General features: G+C 50.0%; 1 protein-coding gene across 1 annotated transcript in view; it reads right to left on the minus strand.

Annotated features, from left to right (window-relative positions):
• The window catches only part of Kiaa1549 (KIAA1549 ortholog), a 103726-nt gene extending 92700 nt beyond the window's left edge, over positions 1–11026 (minus strand). Inside the window, exon 1 of the mRNA XM_069996876.1 lies at positions 10858–11026. Coding sequence (XP_069852977.1) covers positions 10858–10999 — 142 coding nt within the window. The 5' untranslated portion in view covers positions 11000–11026. The remainder of the gene's footprint in view (positions 1–10857) is intronic.
• Between the last annotated feature and the right edge of the window lie 5347 nt (positions 11027–16373).

Genomic DNA, 16373 nt, shown 5'->3' on the forward strand with positions numbered 1-16373 from the left:
CACTCTTGCTTAGCTTTTTCCACTCAAACCTGGTGCTTTTGCCACTTGAGCCACGCCCCCACTTACCTGGAGAGCAGAATCTCTTGACTTTATCTACCTAGACTAGCTTGGGACTGAGATGCTCAGATCTCAACCTCCTGAGTAGCTAGGATTACAGGCGAGAGCTACCAGCTTCCCTATCTTCCAAAGTTCAGTAGTACTGAGTATGTTCAGGCTGTTGGGCCACCAATTCCTGAACTTTCTCCATGCCACCACCCCACTGCCTGTCTATCTGTATGGTTGTCACTCTTCTTTGAATATCTCAAATAACTGGAATCAGATAGATCTACCCTTTTGTGACTGGCTTCTCAGTGTCCTAAAGATTTGTCCATGTTGCAGAATATCCCCATTTTCTTTTTTTTTTTGTAGGTCATGGGGCTTGAACTCAGGTCCTGGGTGCTGTCCCTGAGCTCTTTTGCTCAAGGCTAGCACTCTACTAGTTTGAACCACAGCCCCACTTCCAGTTTTCTGGTGGTTAATTGAAGATAAGAGTCTCATAGAGACTTTTGTGAATGGGCTGGCTTCAACTAGCAGTCCTCAGATCTCAGCCTCCTGAGTAGCTAGCCTCCTGAGCCACCAACACCCAGCTTTTCTTTCTTTCTTCCTTCCTTTTCCTACCTTCTTTTTTGCAATCCTTGGATTTGAACTCAGGACCTTGTGCTTTCTAAAAAGGCAGACCCTCTAGTACTCAGAACAATTCCCAGTTCTCTGAACACATCTAGCCCAACACCCACTCAGCTCAGAACCTGCTTCTGGTTCGACCCCTGTCCTTCCATTCAACTTGAAATCTGGACTGGACAAGCTAAGGAGTCCCCACTGATTAGAAGGTAACCCAAAGTGTTTGAAATGCTCCTGTCGTCCAGGAGAAACTGCCTAGGTCAGGGATCCCCAAACCTTAGCGTGCAGAGACACCACCAGGGGCTGCTTAAGGGGCCTGAGCTAGCGTTTCTAGGAAGCTGATTTCCCAGGTGGTGCTGATGCTGCTGGTTTGGGGACCACACCTGACGTAGCAAAGCCCCAGCACGAGTTCCCACCTGTCCCGAGCACCCAGCAGCTGGCTTGTGTGTTTCAGACTCCTCTCTTGGAAGGCTCCCCCCAGCCGTCTGCCTCCCGCATCCTAACACAGTCCTCAGACTGCCTGGCTCCTCAGTTAATCCCAGCACCCAAAGCACGAGTGATGAAGGGCTCCTTCCACACGCCCTAACAAGAGGCCCGAGAACAAAGCGGCAGCCAGGGAAGTTTCCAAATGACTGCACAGGACAGAGGATTCCCAGCTGGGCACCAGGAGTGCAGCGCCTCCCCAGCGTTCCTGCCCTCGGTAACCCAGGACCACTGGCGCCTGCTCCTTTTCAGCCGTGGCTCTGAGCCGTCCAGGGCAACGAGCCGTCCAGGGCAACTGGAGGGGTGAGCCTGGCTGCCACCCCTCCCCCCCACCCCAACTCCACCTAGACCCTGCAGCTGCCTGCCAATACTCACTCGGCTCTCCTCACTCACCCCTGGAAACCAGCTGGATCTTCTCCAGCCCCCCCCCACCCCCGACTTCTGCCTTAACACCCACCGCCATCCAGCATGGGTCACCTGTGCCCCAAGGCTCTGCGTCCCCAGAACCCACCACCTGTGGCTCTCCACTTTGCCCTCCTCTAGAATGAATGTCTCCAGGCCTGCCCTGGAACCCATGCCTTCCAAATCAGAGACTTCATTTCTGTCCTCTGTGCCTCCCCTCCCCCAACACTGTGTCCCTCCCCCTCCCCTCCAGACCCACTCAAGAGTAGCTCATTTCCTCACCTTCTGTTTCCTCACCTGCACAGGTAAGCCTGTGCCTTAGCCCCATCCCTCACTTAGACCACTTAGACTCCTGAACGCAGAAGCAATAGCTCTGGACCCATGGGGCGGCAGGGGTCTACTTGACCACTGTCCTGTCCGTCACCTCTGGGTGAGGCATGGCTTCTCTGCCGCCTGACCTCAATCTGAGGGCAAAGCTCAGTGCTCACAAATACCCCCTACTCCTCTCTCATTGAAACGACTGTGTGGGGTCCTTGCAGTGCCAACCCACTAACGGCTGATACCCACTGTGCCCAATTTCTCACATTGAGACTTCCTCCTCCCCCCATCTTCTACATCCCCATACCAGAGCCCATGCTTGATTCACACTTTGAATGTGATGAAAACTATGGCAGAGCCAAGCGCTGCTGGCTGGCAACCATAATTCTAGCTACTCAAAGAGACTGAGGATCAAGGTTCAAAGCCAGCCTGGGCAGTAAAGCCCATGAGACTCTTATCTCCAATTAACTATCAAAAAAGCCAGAAGTGGAGGTATGGCTCAAGTGGGAGAGCGCTAGCCTTGAGCAAAAAGGCTCAGGGACAGCACCCAGGGCCTGAGTTCAAGCTCCAGGACTGGCACCAAAACAAAACACCTATGGTGGCCTCTACCCCCCTCAAGCAAGAGACGTAAGCAGAGGTGTTTCCAGAGAGACGCCCCCAGGTAGAGGGAGGCCCAAACAGAGCAAGGCCATGTGAGTGGCCAGGAGAAATGATGGGAGAAGACGGGCATGGGGGGTGATGGCAGAGCAAAGCAGATGCTCAGGTGAGGTTCCTCCCTGCAGGCGGAGTGCTGTGCTCGGAGTGCTCCTCCAGTCACTCCCCCAGTTGGCTCCTCCCAACCTCACTCCCAGCAAGCTGAGCACCCTTCATGAGGAACACCTGCAGCGCTATTCCACTTCAACACCGCCCACTCCACCCACCACCACAACCGGAGTAGACCCGCTTCTGAAACCTCAAACTCCCTCCACCTACTTCCCTCCTCACTCCTGCTCTGGGCTCCCAGATCCTGCTTTCTCCAGGTCCGGCTCCGCTGCTGCATCCACTGGTTACCCTCTTCCTCATCCAACCCTCCACTTGCCAATTCCCTCAATTCCCATTGGCTCTCCATGCCTGTCTATGATTCCCCAAGCCTGACTCGAGCCAAGCAAATTGCTCACCTTCACATGGCCACACCAGAATGTCAACCGCTATAGGACAAAATCTCTGGGCATGTGCTCTCCCACAGATGTTTCCTTGCCTTCGACTTCACTCCCAGCCTTCCACCAGTCCCCTCCATTCCTTCTCCCAAGGTGACTTCTCCCCATGCCTTCTTAGGCTTGATCCTGACTGCTGCGTGAACTCTCTCACTAGGTGACTTACACATCTGTTACTCCTCCTTATGTTTTCAGACACTGCCTTTTTACTGATTCTTTCTTGAAACCTATAAGCATGATTAAATCTATAATACATTCTAAATTTAAATCAGTCCCACACCACCAAGAGTCTACTACAGGAACTAATTCAAACCTTTCCATGCAATAGAAAAACATGTTTTGCTTTTTTTTTTTTTTTAACTACAAGGTGAAAGTGCTACTATAGGCCTGTGTATAGCACTGGAAACAACATTAGATATTCACCAGTGAAAAGTGACACCTCATTCAATAACCACACTTAAGCACCATCCAAACAGATGAGAAAAAGGAAGAGCCAATAAGAAAGTAAGAAGCAAAAGCACAAGGTGTACCTTGGTATGGAGATGTAAGAGGGGAGCATACAGAGCAAGGGTTTTTTCATTATGAAGATGCTGGAGATCATCCCAGGGCTTTGTGCATGCCAGGCAAATACTCTGCTTCTAAGCTACTCCCTCGGCTCCCCTGTAACTCTGTGTGTGTGTGAGTGTGTGAGTGTGTGTGTGTGTGTGCGCACGCGCGCGTGCGTGCATGCACGCGTGCAGGTGTTTGTGCACACCAGTACTGAGGATTGATCTCAGGGCCAGAACACTCTCTCTTAAGCTTTTTCACTTAAGAGTGACACTCTACACTAGCCTTGAGCTGAAGAGCTGAGGGATAGTGCCCAGGCCCAGAGTTCAGGACCCATAACCGACAAAAAAAAAAAAGAATGACACTCTACCACTTGAGCAATAGCTCCACCTCTGGCTTTCTGTGGGCTAATTAAATAAGACTCTCACAGGCTTTTCTGCCCAGGCTGTCTTCAAATCACCTTCCTCAGATCTCAGCCTCCTAGGTAGCTAGAATTACAGCTGTGAGCCAACAGCACCAGACCCCTGTTCCCTTATTTTCAATTTCTTTTTACATTTTTATTTGAAGATGCTAACAACAGAGGGATTACAGTTACATAAGTCTATTTTCTATTTCAATTTTAGTTTGAGATAGTGTCTCAACTTCCCAGGCAGGCTTCAACCCACCATCTTCCTGTCTCAGCCTGGTGAGGCACTGGGATCACAGGCACAGCCATCCCCCACACCCATGGAGGGTTTTTTTTTTTTTTTAAAGAATTGAATGTAAACACAGGACATCTCCGGGGCACTCACAAAATACCAACAGCAACAAAGCAGTTGCTACCAACAGTCAGTGCAATCCTAGATGGAGGAAGAAAGAAAGAGCTGGAGAGTGATCTGAGATCTTCCCCTGGAGCCATCTCATTTCCAGGGAAACTCAGGACAAAGTAAGTTATGGTTAGAAATGTACAACCCATACAAGACACTATGTTGAAAACAAACTTCACAACTTTGGGGAGGGGGGAGAAATTGCGGAGGTGGGGAGGGAAGGGATGGTAGGGGAAAAACAAAGGAAGGGGTAACAATGCTCCATAGGAAATGTACTCATTACGTTCCTCATGTAACTGTAACCCCTTTGTATAGTATCTTTACAATAAAATATATATGTTAAAATAAAGAAGAAATGTACAACCCAGATTTTCTACATCCCTGTCCAATAATCCTGCTGCCTAAGTACACACCAAAGAAAACAGCATCTTTGTGAAAGGTAGGCAGTCACAACTTGAAAACAGATGAGATCAGGACAAACTCAATGTTCTTATTGGGATAATCCACCCCGTGCAATTACAGTGGCAGTGATTAGCGGCCTCTACCCTAGGGTACTGATAGAAACCCCCAGGCTCCCAGATCTCCTAAGACCAATAACAATACCCAGGGAGGGGACTCTACTTTCAGCCCTATGGGAGGCCCTTCCTGACCAGACTGCAGAGCTGGTGGCCAAGGATCAGGAGTGAGAGCTGAGCACAAGTTCCTTGTGCCCAAAGAAAACCCAAGGAAACACCCCACACACACACCATACACACACCCCGGAACAAAAAAAAACAACAGCAAACAAAAGAATCCCAAGCCTGGGCCCTGGTACCCCATATCTGTAATCCTAGCTACTCAGGAGGTTGAGATACAAGGATTCTGATTCAAAGCCAGCCTGGGCAGGAGAGACAGGGAGACTCTTATCTCCAATTAACCACCTGAAAACCACAAGTGGCTTTGTGGCTCAAAGTGGTAGAGAGCTAGCTCTCAGCAAAAGAACTCATGGACAGCACCCAGGCCCTGAGTTCAAGCCCCACGACCACCCAAAAAAAGCTTTTGAAAAGAAAAAGAAAAGAAACCCAAGGCCAGGCACCAGTGGCTCACACTTCCTAGCTACTACTAGGCTGAGATCTGAGGATCAAAAGTTCAAAGCCATCCTAGGCAGAAATTTTATGAAAGGGCTTGGGAAGGTGGCTCAGTGGTAGAGCGCTTGCCTTGCATGCCTGAGGACCTGGGTTTGATTCCTCAGCACCACATAAGCAAAAAGAAAAAAGCCGGAAGTGGCGCTGTGGCTCAAGTGGTAGAGCGCTAGCCTTGAGCTGAAGAGCTGAGGGACAGCGCCCAGGTCCAGAGTTCAGGCCCCACGACCGGACCCCAAAAAAAAGGAAAGAAATTTTATGAGCGACTCATCTCCAATTATCCACCAGAAAAAAAAAAGCCAGATGTGGAGGAGGTGGCTCAAGTGGCAGAACACCAGCTGCGAGTGAAAAAACTAAACAAGAGTGAGAAGCTGAGTTCAAGCCCCAGTATTGGCAATATGAGAGAAACAGAGACAGAGCCAAAGTCAGAGAACATCAGAACAGTTTCAAGAGACCAATTTTAAATGAACTAACAGTACAAAGATTACAGCAAAGCATGAAATGATACATCTCCAAAACACTCCGAATTTCATTTCCTGGGTTTAAGGTATCTAGATCAGTTTAAAGTGCCTAAAAACTTTTACTGTGGACTTGTTACAATGGAGATCCCCAGGCATTAGCATTAAAGATTCAAATTTCAGTTAAGGGCGAGCCCCAGAAACACAAGCTCCTCTCCATCCCCAAATGCAGCTGATGCAGGAAGTCTGGAACCACACTTATTCTCCCCCTCCAACCCTCCTCCACCCCTTCCCCCCACCCTCACCCCAAGTCCTGGGACTTGAACTCTTAAGTCTGGGCACCCTCCCAGAGGTCCTTTTTGCTCAAGGCTAGTGCTCTACCACTTGAGCCACAGTATCACTTCCAGCTTTCTCTGTGATTAATTGGAGATAAGAGTCTTACCAACTTCCTGCCAAAGCTGGCTTCGAACCACAATCCCCAGATGTCAGCCTCCTGAGAAGCTAGAATTAAAGGGGTAAACCATAGCACCCAACTTGGGACTATACTTTTGAAACCTTTTTTTAAGCCTTCATCTGTAGGGTACTAGATTACTTTACTTCTAATGGCCAATAAGCCAGGTGCCAGGGACTTATGCCTGTATCACAGCTACTCAAAAGGCTGAGATTTGGAGAATCGGGGATTCAAAATCAAGCCAGGCAGAAAAGTCCTTGAGATTCCAAGTCCAGTTAACCAGCAAAAGGCCAGACTAGAGGTGTGGCTCAAGTGGGAGAACACCAGACAGGCAAGAAAGCTGAGCAAACACAAGAGCCTGACCATACCAACAAAAAGGAAAAGCAGCACACAGCACATTAAGCAGGATAGGAATTTAACATGCCATCAGCAGAAATGCAATGAAAACAACTACAAAAAGAAAATCAAGTCAGGCGCAGTGGCTCACACTGGAATCCCAGCAACTCAGCAAGGATCACAAGCACCCAGATGGCCAGTTTGGGCAAAAAGTTAGAGAGAGCCCATTTCAATAATAAACTTGGTATCTGGGTGTGCACCTGTCAATAAAGCTATGTGAGAGGCTGGGGCCCTAGTCAAAAATGAGATAAACTACCTGAAAAAAAAAGAAAAAAAAAGAAAAGAAAAAGCGCAAAAAAAGGATTAGGGTGTGGCCCATGTGGTAGAGTGAGCTTAGCATATATCAGGGCCCTCCATCCCAAAACCCCAGTACTTCCAAAACAAAGAGGGGAGAAAAGGGAAAAAAACAAAAAAATAGAGTTTCCTAATCAAAATCATCCCAAACTTCTGCATTTCAAAATTATCTAAAACTTAAAAGAAAATGCACTGGCATGGAAGAGGGGCAAGATAAACAGAAGGAACAATAGTTACTATCTTAAACTATGTATTTTTTTCCAAATGAACTTCAATACCTAGAAAATTCACTGAATACAAATACAACATAAATAATTTTTAGAAAATCAACCTAAAGAAATGGAAAAGGAGCAAATGGAAACAATGTATTACACGCTTATTTAACAAGAGTTCTAAAAATAATATTCAATCCAGGTGATGACGACAGTCAACCACATGAACCTCCAGGGTTTATTTTCAACATTACAATTTTCAAAACATTTATTCATTCAACAACCACACCCTGGGTGCTGAAGAAAACCTGCAGGCATCCCAGCCTGATAAGCCAGACAGATTCTAATGTCCCTTCCACAAATATTTGTAATGAGGCAAATCCATGCACATAGAAAGAAAACCACATAGACAAAGAATTATCTATATAGCTCTTCTTCACAAAAGCCCCCAAAATGCTGGAATAAAAGTAAGTTGTTATGATAGAAAATTGCATTTTCAAATAGTAGCTAATGAATATGGAAATGTTCTTGGTTAAATGTTGGGTTAAAAAATAGTAGTTACAATTATACATATTGTTGAATTCTCAAGTTCTTCGTGTCAACATAGAAAAATCATAGCGTTATCTAGTGTCTCTGAAATTAATTAGATTCTCTTTCTTTTTTGGGGGTACTGGGGTTTGAAGTCAGGGCCTTAGCTGCTAGGCAGGCTACCACGTGAGCTATGTCCCCAAATCCTTCCCAATTCCCTTAACCTCACCCTTACCCTAATCCTCTTGTGATGGGGCCTTGGGCAAGCTAGCTGAGCACCCAACCACGGAGCCACGCCATCGGCCCTTGAGTTTGTCTTCTGCACCTCTCCATAATTTCTAGATTCCACAACACTGTCAATTTAATAATTACTATACTTAAAAAAATAAAAAGACTTCTCTGTATAAGGTGAGGTAATGCGGCACGAGTCTCCCTTTTTGTATTATGGGTGGTTGGCTGATTAAAATCACTGCATCCAAAACAGAAGTCCAAAGCATCACAAGTCATTTATTTCCACAACACTGACCAGTCAAGACTCAACTTATAAAACTTCAAAAACTAAAAAAAAAAAAAAGTACATGGAAAATGCTGAATGAAATAGAAATAGACAAGAAATCAATACAACAGAGAAATGTAACTTAAGGCTGGAATACGGGGACCACCTGGAAAGGGGACTATTGAACGAGCATGCAACGGGAGAGAGACATGCCTGGCTGCTCACACAGAAACTCCAAACAGGCCTGAGGAGGCCACTTCTTCCCAGGACTTGCCAGGCCTGGGCAGTGTACAAGCAGTTTTTCTAACAAAGTCACTCCCTGCCACCACCACCATCACCACCACCACCATCACCATCATCACCATCACCACCACCACCATCACCACCACCACGGCATCTCAAGAAATGGGTCGGAGTCACCCCTGAGGTCCCCCTACCTAGTAGGTCACTTGCTGCCCTCTTCCTACCTAGGGAAATCTGTGCAAGGATGTCTACTTGCTTACACAACTGCTGGGTTTTTCCACTGCATTCTTGAGTTCAAGGCCCTTGAAGTCGGAGCCCAGAAGCAAGCTGTGCAAACTGGAGGGGCCCAAAGCACCAATTAGTGAAAGGATCATGTCTCTGCTTCCGTGACCTCAGCTTCAAAATGGAAATATGAGTTCAAGTCTCCAAACTGTATTTGGAGTGGGAGGGAGGGGAGTCACGGGGAAACGGGACTAGACTTTGAAAAAAGTGAAAGTTACAGGGAGATGGCCCAACAGGTCCACAATCTCTGTAGAATATTCTGATGGTCACAAGCTCAGGAGAAGCTGTGGAAGGCCAGAGAGAAGTATATCTGGAAGTCTGCTGCCAACTCTGCCCCAACTCCTGAAGCCTCAGTCTCCTCGTCTGCAATATGGGGGCAATTAGGCCTACTTCCAGTGACTGGGTTGAGTACATAAAATGCACTCAGTGGATGGAAACTATTAGTGTGCTGGGTCCCACCACAGGAGAATCCAGTCCTCTGAGCTGGGATTTCTTTGTTGACTAAAGCCAAGAGCACATTTGAGCAGCATCTCGGGTCCTCTAGACACAGGGCTGGCACTCAGAGAACGCAGTCAGGTGCTAGGTTGGATAAGATGTTTGCTCTAGTTGTATACTACTAGGAAGAGACCTACTCCTTCAACCCCAGCGTTGGTGTGGCTTCCCGAGTTAGGGTGTCCCCTGCTAGGGGACATCTCAATGGAGCCTTCGGCTGTGTACCTGTCCATGGGTCAAGAGCAGAAAGGGAAGGGGGCACAGGCAGACCACCCATCCTGTGACCTTGAATGACTCACTTCCCGGCCCTCGATCTTCTCTTGGGAAGTGGGGCGGTCCCATTCTGCGCTACCTTGAGTTCCTGTCCATCCTCTACAAAGCACTGGGAATCATCCTCGGTCAGGCCTAAGAGACACCTTGAACTGTGTTCCAACTCCTTCCACAGCCACTTGCCAGTCCTTTGGCCCTGCTCCCACGAGAAGGGAAGGGAGGGTTCTGCGGGAGCTTCCATGGCCCTCTGTTTTTTGTTCAGGGTGAAGCAGCTCCCCACCCCACACTGTTCCTTCCACCTTCCCTTTTCCCACCCATGAAGTGGTCAAGTGTGTGAGCACTCACAGGCTTCCGTGTGTCAGCCTGGGCCACTCCCCACGGACAAATAATCAACAGTTCAGAGAAGCAACTCGAATTCAGTCATTTCCTCCCCGCAACCCCCAACAACCCCCCACCATGCTTCTTCATAAATCATACTTCTCACGCGCACACCCATGAACACTTACAAAATTACATCTATTACAAAAATAAATAAATAATAACCAGCTGAAGTCCTTTCATGCCCTGACACTTCACCATCAAAATATCCTCACACTCCCTGGTACCAATAAGGCCACTGCAGAAGTCAGACCCAACAGCTTCTTTCCCTGGAAAGATCCATGGCCCAGGGCGCTTTCCAAGAGATGTTTCTTTGAATGTTCTTTGTGTCCTGGCGCCCTGGGGAGGGGGGGGGGGGACACGGCTTGGCTTGCCGGCATCTGGGGGACACCGGCTGCTGCTCATGGCAACCGCGATGCTGCCCTCGACCAAACCCCTCGATCCTAAAGTCTTCCCGACGGTTCGGTGTGCCACCTTCACGCAGCCCCGCCGCGAGCACCATGCCGGGAGTGTGCGATTCTGCGGGGAGCGTGGGGCGCCCAGACCCGCCTCGGGCGCCGCGGTTCCCCGGAGGACAGCTCCGCAGACCTTCGGCAAGCCTGGCGGAAACCCGCACGCTTCGGTGCGGTTCCCTTATTTCCCCTCTGCCTTTATTTGCTGGGCCCAGGAAGAATAGGGGGACAGAAAAGAAAAAAGGCATCTCCAGCGCAGGAGGGCGAGGGAGCCGAGGAGAATAAAAGAGGCCGGGCGGGGGGAGCCCGGGTGGGGAGAGCTGGCGGGGAGGGCGGGCAGGGTCGCGGCCGCATCCCGGGGGGGCTCGGCGGAGCTTACCTGGGGCGCACGAGGCCGGCCCGGCCAGCAGCAGCAGCCAGAGGCCGGGGAGCAGCAGCCCCGGGCGGAGGCGGCGAGCGGAAGGCCCGTGGCCGCTCGGCCCCGGGACCAGCGCGACCCCGGCGCGGGGCTTCCCTTCCATGGCCGCGCCTCGGCGTCGGCGCCGCGCCCCCGGCGTTCCCGGTCGGAGCCCCCCGGCGTTCCCGGCCTCCGCGGCGCTCGGGGGTCCCCGGGAAGCGGGCGGGCGCTGCGGCTGCGGCGGGGACCCGGCGCCGCGCACCGGCGGGGAGCGAGGCCGGCGAGGCGGGGGCGGCCCGGGGGCCGGAACCGCGGGCGGACGGGGGCCGCCAAGCCGCACGCCGCGCCGCTCCGCCCCCTTCGGAGCCCCGGAGCCGCTGCCCCGCTACGCGCGCGGGCTCGACGCGGGGAGGCGAGCACCCCCTCCCGGCCGGCCGGAGCCTGCCTGCGGGGCGACCCAGGCGGCGGGCGCGGGGGCGACGGCGGCGGGGACGGCGCCCGCCCGCCCCCTCAGGACCCGCCTCCCGGGAGGGGGGCGCGGGGGGGGGGGGCGCGGGAGGCCCCGGCTGGGCGGGCGGGCGGGTGGATCGCGCAGCCCGGCTCCGCACCTAGCATCGGGTGCCCGCCCCTGATTCCTCCCCACCCCACCGCCCCGCGCTGCCGCCGGGATCGCGTCGCCGGCCGGGCAGGAGGGGGTCGGAGCGGGGCTCCCGATCGTCCTCGGCCGCCGCCTGACTCGGTGCGGGCAGCAGGTGTGTGCGGAGCGCCGGCGTCCGGGCAGCCTCGGGGTTGCAGAGCGGACAAAGAGGGGAGAAGCCGGGGCTCCCCTCCCCAACACCCGCCCGCTCCGGGCTCTGCCCAGCCCCTCTGCACACGGCCACCTCGGCCAGGTGGGCTCCTGGCAAAGCTACCACTCTGCACACAGTGGGCCTGCAGGGCACGCCTGCTGAACCGGATTGAGGAGAAAGAGCACGCGCAGGCGCATGCACACACACACACACACACACACACACACACACACACACACACGACCCAGGCCCTAGCTGGACACTGGTTGCTCACGCCTGTAATCCTTGCTACTCAGCAGGCTGAGATCTGAGGAAAATGGTTTGAAGCCAGCCCAGGCAGGAAGGTCCGTGAGACGCTGATCTCCAATAAACTACTCAGAAAAAGCCAGAAGTGATGCCGTGGCTCCAGTGGTGGACTGCCAGCCTCGAGCAAAAGAAGCTAAGGGATGACACCCAGGCCCTGGATGCTTGCACAGGCCGGGGTACTAAGACTATAGGAGGGGCAATAGCTATTGATTGTCTAGAACACTAGGGTGGACAGTGGACAGTGTGAATCGCCACCTACCAAAACAGTCCTGGTCCAAGGATCTTACTGGTTTTCCCCAAAAAAGACCCAGCAGAGGAGCTGCCCAGCTTGGCAGAACCAACCCAACTCTCTAGGAGAGACCATCAATACAGTTCCTCTACACAATCCCACCCCAGGTTCTGAACTGTAAGGCTCACAAAAAAGGGGAGGGAGGTGGAATTAAAGGTAAAAGAGTATATTGATGTTGCTAATATTTTTGTGAATTATTACCCCACAAAGCACACCCAGTCCATTCTGAACAATGGTTCCCCCATCCCGCCTTTGAAGGGCTTTGCATACCTTGTCTAATGTACACACTCAGGTAAGTACCTAAGTGGAGACGCTGCTTGTCAGAGCATGTCTGGTCCCTGGATACAATGGCACTGTATCTTAATGGCCTTCCTTTTCTCTTGTGGACACTCTTCGTTTGACCACAGACCTCTGCCTGGGGTGATTCTTATGAAGATACAATCCTGCTATGTTGTTTTATTTATCTAGGGGTTTATGCTTTGCCTCCTCCATGAAATTCGTATGAAGTTCAAATATAGTGACATCCTGCTTAGTATTTCCCAGGGCATCAGGAAACGGTCCTTATTCATTTGTTGATTTGAGAGCATCTGCTGCCTGGTAAAGAGGTGGGCCAATCAGAGCTGGCTTCAGCCTGGAGGCAGCTTCCACCTGCACTGGACTTGAGAGTGTGGGAGAAAGAAATCCCCCTCCTGCTTTCCAACCAACAAAGGGATAGATGGAAAAAAAATAAAACTCACAAATGTCAACTAATCAAAATGATTCCTGGGCACCTACTCTCTCTAAGGAAAGAGATCCCTAGGAACCCTTAGCCCCCCAGCTCTGAAATTATGCTTTCATTATGCTTTTCACAGGCCCGATTTATGGCTCAAGTGGTAGAACACCTGCCTGACAAGTGCAAGACCCTAAGTTCAAACCTCCAATATCCCCCTTCAAGAAAAAAAAAAAAAAACAGGGCTGGGAAAGTGGCTCAGTGGTAGAGTGCTTGCCTTGCATGCATGAGGCCTTGGGTTCGATTCCTCAGCACCATATATACAGAAAAAGCCGGAAGTGGTGCTGTGGCTCAAGTGGTAGAGCACTAGCCCTGAGCTGAAGAGCGCAAGGACAGTGTCCAAGCCCAGAGTTCAAGCCCCATGACCGACAAAAAAATAAAGAAAGAAAAAGAAAAAGAAAAAAAAAAAACTGGTATTAACACACATCTACAAATGCCTGTATCTAAGTAAAGGGATTAAGACAAAGTTAGAGTGTTCATACTAAATTATAGGACAAATAAGTTTAAAAGGCATTTCTAAGCACTGTGAATGCTCTATGGACAATATAAAAGAATTAATTTTAGAAATCAGCTCATCTACTGCGCATTTTCTACATAAACAAGCCAGAGAGGTGAGTTCCTTTCACTTTGTCTCAAGTAGAATTTGTCATGTGCAGCTTTCCAGTTACCCACAACCTCTGGGGCAAAAGAAGAATCAGCCTGGCTTCCCAAGGCTATCTGGGTCTGAGAAGGTGAGAGGTGAGATCAGTTCCAACCTTAGATCCCAGCAAAATAGGCCTCACTCTAGACCTTTACCAACCTCACCCTGCAAATCTCTGAGGCTCAGAGAAGACTGCCATGTTCTCCGTGCGCACGTGTGTGTGTGTGTGTGTGTGTGTGTGTGTGTGTGTGTGTGTGTGTGTGTGTGTGTGTGTGTGTGTGTGTGTGTGTACTATGACTTGAACTCAGCAGCTGGGTTCTGTCCCTTAGCTTTTTTGCTCAAGACTAGCAGTGCTCTACCTCTTAAGCCACAGCTTTTTGGTGGTTAATTGGAGATGAGTCTCATGGACTTTCTTTCCTGCTTGGGCTGGCTTTGAACCTTGATCCTCAGATATCAGCTTCCTGAGTAGATGGGATTACAGAGGTGAGCCACTGATGGCCAGCCATTCCCAGTTTTGAGTGTCCAGAACCCTAGAACTACCTGCTCTTTTGTCCCGTGACTCACTTCAGAGCCAATGGAGGCTCTTCCTCACATCTCTCTTCCCAAGGCTGGACCAGCAGCTGGTGCCTCTCGACCCAAGGAGTAGACAAGGAGACGCTTGGATGGGCCTGGAAGGTGTCTACAGATGTGCACAGGAAGCCTGTAAATGTGAGGCAAAGAAGGTTGGGAAGAGAAGGCTAAACTGGCTCCATATTCACAGGGCAGGGGCTGGGAAGGTGGCTCAGTGGTAGAGTGCTTGCCTTGCATACATGAGGCCCTGGGTTCAATTCCTCAGCACCACATAAGCAGAATAAAGCCAGAAGTGTTGCTATGGCTCAAGTGGTAGAGTGCTCACCTTGAGCTGAAGAGCTGAGGGACAGTGCCCAGGCCCAGAGTTCAGGCCCCACGACTGACCGAAAAACAAAACAAAACATATTCATAGGGCAACAGGGATGCACAGTCCTATTTGCTGCTATCACAAGGATTTGGTCTAGCTGGTCATTGAGAAGGTCTTTTCTGTTATAAGAAGACAGACATTTTATTTCATCGTTTGCCTGCTTGGCATGCAGATATTTTACTGTATGGGAGTATGTGCCTCCATTTGCCCTCTTGACCTGGGCTTCTCCATCCTCAGGGCTGGGCCTGGATACCAGTGGGGAAGAAGGACTGACAGACTATTCAGAAAGGCAATGCTGGAAAGCAGAAGAGGCCCCAGACGATGGAAGGGGACAGCTGAGCTCTGTGCTCCACTCTGGCCCATGAAAGCTTGTGAACTTGTGCAAAAGGTGTAGCCCTAGACTCAAAGTTCAAATCTTGCTGGGCCCTGGAGGCTCACACCTGTAATCTTCAGCTACTCAGGAGGCTGAGATCTGAGAATCATGGTTCAAAGTCAACAGAAAAGTTCATGAGACTCCTATTATTTCCAATTTACCAGTAAAAAGCAGGAAGTGAAAGTGTGGCTCAAATGGCAGAGTATCAGCCTTGAACCAAAAAGCTAAGCAAGAGCAGGAAGGCTTCTGTTCAAGCCCCAAATCTGGCATAAAATAAAATAAAATCAACCCTTAACTCTGATGATGAATTTGATATGCCTACCTTGGCTAATTGTGGCCTGTGATACAAAATAAGAAAAATGTCTACAGAGTTCATTCATTAGATTCCATGAGCATGTTTTATCTGCCAATAATAGCTGTTTGGAGACTAATACAGCAGGAACAGAGCATGGCAGAGGCCAAGATAACTAGAACCGTCAGGGACTGTCGCTTGCTCTAATAAGGTACCACTGAGCCATGGGAATCTCTGGGAATGAGGATGCCAGGCAGAGGGAACAACTGCACAAAAAATAAAGAAGCCACTTGAATAAACATCAAAAAAAATTACTAAACTCCTAGTGGGTAAATGCCCCACAGAGCAGAATTCTAGGTGATGAGTAAGATTAATTAGCTAGAGTTACTTCAAAGAGCTTGAAATCTTATGGGGACGCAATAAACTTTTAAAATGATTATGATACCAACCAGAACATGATAAATATCAGGAAGTCACAAAATGTTCCAAGAAGGGAATTGTTTTTGGTAAGAGGCCCGGAGGAGAGCTTGACGGCGGCCATATATGAACTGGGCCTGAGCGAGGGAGATTGGAGAAAGGACCAGACATGTACTGCAGGCTGTGAGGATGGATGGTCTGAACAAAGACAGAGACAGAACAGGAGGTTCTTCTAACCAATGTGTTTGAGCAGCTGGAACTCATGTTAAGAATCACCAGGGCTCCAGTGCACAACACAAGCCACCTGTGGGCTACACTCCCAAACAATTACATCCAACTCTCTGCAAGCAGAGACATGCCGCATGGATATTCAGAGACAGAAAGTGCTGAGCGAGAAGTCTTAGTGCACCTTTCCACTCAAAAGAATCACACAGGTGTTTAGATGTGATCACAAAAAGAAGTATGAGGCTGAGGTAGGCAAGGCCTTGGGGCGCAAGGGTCTGCACTTAATTTTGCAGGCAAGGAAGTTATCAGTAAAGATCTCGGTGAGTTATTATTAGAATGAGGCACAAGAAATATGAGATTCTATTAACAATATATAAGATGATTTAGAGGAAGACTGCAAGTGAGGAGGCCAATTAGGATAAGATCTTAACCTCGCCTGCATGAAATGGAAGGCTCTCTATT

Source organism: Dipodomys merriami, unplaced genomic scaffold (assembly GCF_024711535.1).
Source record: "Dipodomys merriami isolate MVZ:Mamm:240054 unplaced genomic scaffold, mDipMer1.0.p SCAF_5, whole genome shotgun sequence".
Taxonomy (NCBI): Eukaryota; Metazoa; Chordata; class Mammalia; order Rodentia; family Heteromyidae; genus Dipodomys; species Dipodomys merriami.